General features: G+C 35.6%; 1 protein-coding gene across 1 annotated transcript in view; it reads left to right on the top strand.

The window, feature by feature from the left end:
* The window catches only part of LOC107756143 (28S ribosomal protein S15, mitochondrial-like), an 8,998-nt gene that overhangs the window by 997 nt on the left and 3,045 nt on the right, over nucleotides 1-4,956 (top strand). Inside the window, exons 2-4 of the mRNA XM_016573152.1 lie at nucleotides 4,224-4,286; nucleotides 4,396-4,471; nucleotides 4,626-4,674. Coding sequence (XP_016428638.1) covers nucleotides 4,224-4,286; nucleotides 4,396-4,471; nucleotides 4,626-4,674 — 188 coding nt within the window. The remainder of the gene's footprint in view (nucleotides 1-4,223; nucleotides 4,287-4,395; nucleotides 4,472-4,625; nucleotides 4,675-4,956) is intronic.

Genomic DNA, 4,956 nt, shown 5'->3' with positions numbered 1-4,956 from the left:
TATGTGTGTGTGTGGTTGTGCAGTCCCTAGTTGTTAACAGTGTTTTTGAGAAATAGTAACTTACTTTAATAATGTTTTGCATTTGGAACTATATTTAGAGATTGTCAAAGTTTTGATTTTTTTTTTTGCTCTGTCGTCTTGTGTTTTGTATTTCCCATTCATTTTCTATATATGGCGGTAATTTTTGACCAGGAAGAGCATGAGTGACCATTTAAGACCATTTAGCCTTTTCGAATCATGTCAATTTTGTGTGTGTGTTAAAAAAAAAAAAAGTACAATTTCTCAATATTTTAAGGCTAAAATGACTGAAGACCACTAGAGGGTTAAAGCAAGAAAGTGATTGAGACCAGTTGAAGGGAAAAAAAGCAAAAGAAGGTTGTCATTAGGGCTGCACGATAAATCGCATGCGATATTTAACGCGCATCTTGTCAGAAAGCTGGTTCTGTAATCAGAGGTAAATCTCCATGCGATTTATCGTGCAGCCCTAGTTGTCATGTATGTCTGAGTGAGTAGTTATATGACTAAGTGTGAGTTATCGTCTCAGCAATGTGAGAAAATTAACGATTGTGGGTCTACTTTGATGTTGCAGACTTGTTGGGGGGGCTGGTATACATTTGCTATTTGAGTCATGGTTTGAATCTGCCCCGCAGTAATATTATAATAATAATATCATTATCTTGTACTAATGCATCAAGAATGAATTGTTTTATGCTTCGTAAAAGCACTGCAGTTATTTGTATTGCACATTTTGCTTTACCTGTAATTCTTGACTCATCCATATTATTTTTATTAATTCACTAGTCTTATTAGTGTACTTATGAGAGTATTGTTTTAGTTTAGTTCTAGTATACTTGTGTTCTTTGCTACCTTTTGAGGTAGTTGCTGTCTCAAAAATAATACAGCCACTTTACAGTATGTCCTTCGCTAAGGCTGCATGTATTGTGTAGGATGATAGATGGGGTTATGAAGTAGCCATATTCTTAATAGATCTTAATCTATGTTTCTGTTGTGGGTTTTTACTATTAATTGTCCTTTTACAGATGATTTCTTATTCAAAGTGACATAAGGTACACTTACTACAGGGAAAGTCCCTCTGGAGTAAACTGGGGTCACTGCGGAGTGATGGCTCATGAATTATTCTTCTCTTTTTTTTTTTGTGATTTGAAACATATGGGTTATCGACCTTGATCTTTAACTGAGCTTGATCTTTAACACCACCCCAATTATGAAAATTAGTAGTAGTAATGGTAGTAATCTACTGTTCAAATATTTGGGGTTAGTAAGATTTTTTTTAATACATTTTAAACATATTTTAAAATATGACTTCGCATGAAACGGTTGCATTTGTGACCAAAAATATTAATCTGCGAGTTATGATTTTGCTAAGACTATATAAATATACATGTTATGACTTAAAATTTGCATGTAATGTCTTTTTTCCTGCTTGTTTTGCGATCACATCTTTTGTTATGTTGACTTAATAAAATGAGACGATGTGCATCAAAGTTTTAGTGGAAAAAAGACTTTCAAATAGTCCTCATCTCTGCCGAACACCAGCGTTGATAGTACACCTGCTAAAAGCAGCTCCAGTTATGGCAGCATGAGAGAGAGAGAGAAAATCAAGGAGACGTGCGAAGTAAAAGTGCAGAAAAGCAGTGTCTATTTCGTGCACAACCTGAGCAAACTACAACAGGCAAAGCTGTCAGCTGTATGGACATTAACAATAACCTGGTGTATTCATGATAAGAAAGAATGCAAGGAGCTAAAGAAAGAATTCAACACCGGCTATATAATTGCATGTTACTAATGAAGAAAAACAGACTGGATGTGTGCAAGACATTTGACAACATTTATAGGATGCATTGAGGAGGAGCCCAAACTACACTCAATGGCCAAGTGATGCTGACATAGTTATGGTCCATGATATTGGCACAGATTCTGTGTAATAAACAATTCTTTGTGAGTGTATATAGTTCTGAAGTTGGAAAAGACGTTTAGTTCCCACTTTCAGTGAATCAAATCAAATAAATCAAATTTCAAATAATCCAATTTAATCAAATAAATAGTTCTGGTGAGCATAAGAGACCTCTTTCAAAAACATTAACAAATCTAACAGACCCCAAACTTTTGAATGGTAGTGTCTGGTATTTAGCAGATGATATTATCAAAGCATCTCACAGTATCTTTATTACAGGGACAGTCCAGCAGAATATTGTGGTGTGTTTTTTTTTTTGGGTGGCTCTCAATCTGGCAACAAACTTACGGGTCCTGAGCTTTGAAAGAGAGGTTGCCACTATATTTCACTGGGGTTACATCTGTTTCCCGCACATGTTTTCATGTTCTTGGGGCAAAAAATAATGTGTGGGGGGAAATGCGTTGAATTACCAGTTCCCGTAAGACTTATGAACTATGAAGGAGTGGGTGTATAGGTTATTTAACACCCTAAAACATTTATTGGGCTGATTTGTGAAACCAAACTTAAGAGATTTTCCCATGTATTGAATTTATAACTCACTCACATTTGCATAGAAATGCATCATCAAAAACACCCATTTTTTTTGTGCCCCTGTAAGTCTTTTTCTTAGTAATCAGAGTTAACTAGGTCACTGGTTTAGCCTTCTTTGACACTTTGCTAATTTAGTAGTACAAGTGTGCTTAGCAGAGTAGTTCAACCCAAAATTTCAATTCTGTCATCATTTACTCACCCTCATGTTGTTGTTCCAAACCTCTATGACTTTCTTTACCTCTGTGGAACAAAGATATTTTGATAAATGGTGTTTTTTTTGTCTATCCAATGGAAGTCCATGGTAAACTAAACTGTTGGGTTATGCAGAAGAAAGTCATTCAGGTCAGGTTTTGAATGACACGAGGATGAGTAAATGATGACAGAATTTTAATTTTAGGTGAACTGTCAGTTAAAAATCCAAATGTATTATTTATTTATTTTTGGAGACATATTTATTCACTATTAACATGGACAATGTACTGTGCACTTTCCTGAAAGGAAAAAAAAATCTGTTTAAATCATGTATATAAAATAATTACATGAAAACATTATAATAGTGTTAATAAAAATTAATGATGACCGTAACTGTAATAGTGCCATTTACAAGTGTTAATGTAAGTGATTGGATGAATTCACATGTAAGGTTTTACAAGTAGAATCCAAAGAAAAGCACATGAAAAAGTTCCCATGACATATTCATATTCATATCTACTAACAAAATTTGTTTTTGTTTTTGCCTTTTTTTTAATGATGGTACTGTTCATGACATCATTTGATGTGCTAAATGCATCTCTGACTGCAATACTACCATTTAACCATTAGGGGGTAAAGAGGATGAGATCAACTACAGATACACAGGGCTGCACGATAAATCATGCGATATTTAATGCGCATCTTGTCAGTAAAGCCGGCTCTGTAATCAGCGGTAAATCTCCATCACGTGCGTGCTTTCACATGGAGCATTATTTACTACACACACAGAGCAGTTGTTCACTGACAAGCTGCTCAAAACCACAATCTACACTATCCCCAAGTTTGCTTGCAAACCACTAAAGCTAATAAACTCTAAATAGAGCCCTTTTTCTTCATGGTTTGGTCAGTGATAGTCTAAAAAAGATTTATTTTAGGCATTTAAAATTTGAGGAACTGCTTAAAAAATATAGTAAATGTAAAACTGTGTGTTTTGTTTGAATCCAGTGCTTGTCATTTTATAATTACGTGATATGACAGTGCAATAGTAATAAATAGTGTAAGAACATTTTACAAGTTTGTCTGGCTATGATGACGACAACTCTTCTTTTTTTTTTTTTGACGAGGTATCATGACAGTCTCACAGACGTGTCCTTTACTTGAGTGGGAAGGATGTGGCCAACCAAATCACCCCCACCCTGACACTTTGTCACTATTGACGTGTATTAAATAGTCTTTAGCTGCAGAGGAGAGTGACTATAAAGCTTTGACTATAAAGTGACTATAAAACTACCAAATACTTTAAAACACCTCCTTATTAAAGGGTCATTAATAATTATCATTATTAGAGCAGACATGCAATGATACAAACAGACACCAATTAAAAACAATGTTCTACTACTTGTTTGATGAAGTCTTTTTCTTGGGGCTCAAGAAATTTAGTTTCTACACTTATGCATTGTTATTTTTTATTAAGCATTTTTAAAGTGACTCAGGCAATATATATTGACTTTACTGTTCATTTCAGGTGATGAAACCCTCCTAAACCAACCAGTGAGGCAGTATGCTCGGCCCTCTAGAAAGAAACAAGGTATAAGAGAAAAAAATTTAACCTCTACATACAGTCAGTTTGTTAGCCTGCCTGTTTGATATAAATTTTTGATAGGATTTATTGGCTCTTTGCTTTATTTTCTTCCTAGAGTTCCCAAGTCAGCTTCAGGACCTGCATCCATCCTTGCTGAAGCATGAATATGCATCTGTCCCACTTGCACAATCGTATGGTTTTGTTTTTGTACTCTCTATATTGACCCACCCATACTTGTGTAAGACTATGATTGTATGTTTGGGATTAGGAAGTACATGATTTCTTCAGACTTCTTTTATGTGCTTGAATGCAGAACGGTAGCAGTATTATGTCATATCTTTGCAGGGTAGATGATGTGGTGAAGAAACTGCTTACGCTGGAGCTTGCAAATCATGTATGGGTTTTCATTTCCTTTTGATTCTTTATTTAAAGGTGCTGTATGTAGGATTGGCACCGAGTGGTTGAACTAGGTATTGCAGTCCAAATTAAAAATATTGGAGAGGGTTTTTTTCACCCGGCCGCTCCTCCTCAAGACTTGACGCACACGCAGGTTGCCAGATTGACGACACCAACAGGAACGAGAGCACTTGACGATGAATGAAATGAAATACGCTGTGTTTTCCGCCAACTGGCAACCCGGGGTGCCGAAATACAATTGGGTAAACTGGCAGTGGGC

The sequence above is a fragment of the Sinocyclocheilus rhinocerous genome, unplaced genomic scaffold (genome assembly GCF_001515625.1).
Source record: "Sinocyclocheilus rhinocerous isolate Xijiao unplaced genomic scaffold, SAMN03320098_v1.1 scaffold11, whole genome shotgun sequence".
NCBI classification, from domain to species: Eukaryota; Metazoa; Chordata; class Actinopteri; order Cypriniformes; family Cyprinidae; genus Sinocyclocheilus; species Sinocyclocheilus rhinocerous.
The sequence above is the reverse complement of the archived record's forward strand: the minus strand, read 5'-3'. Positions and strand labels throughout refer to the sequence as shown.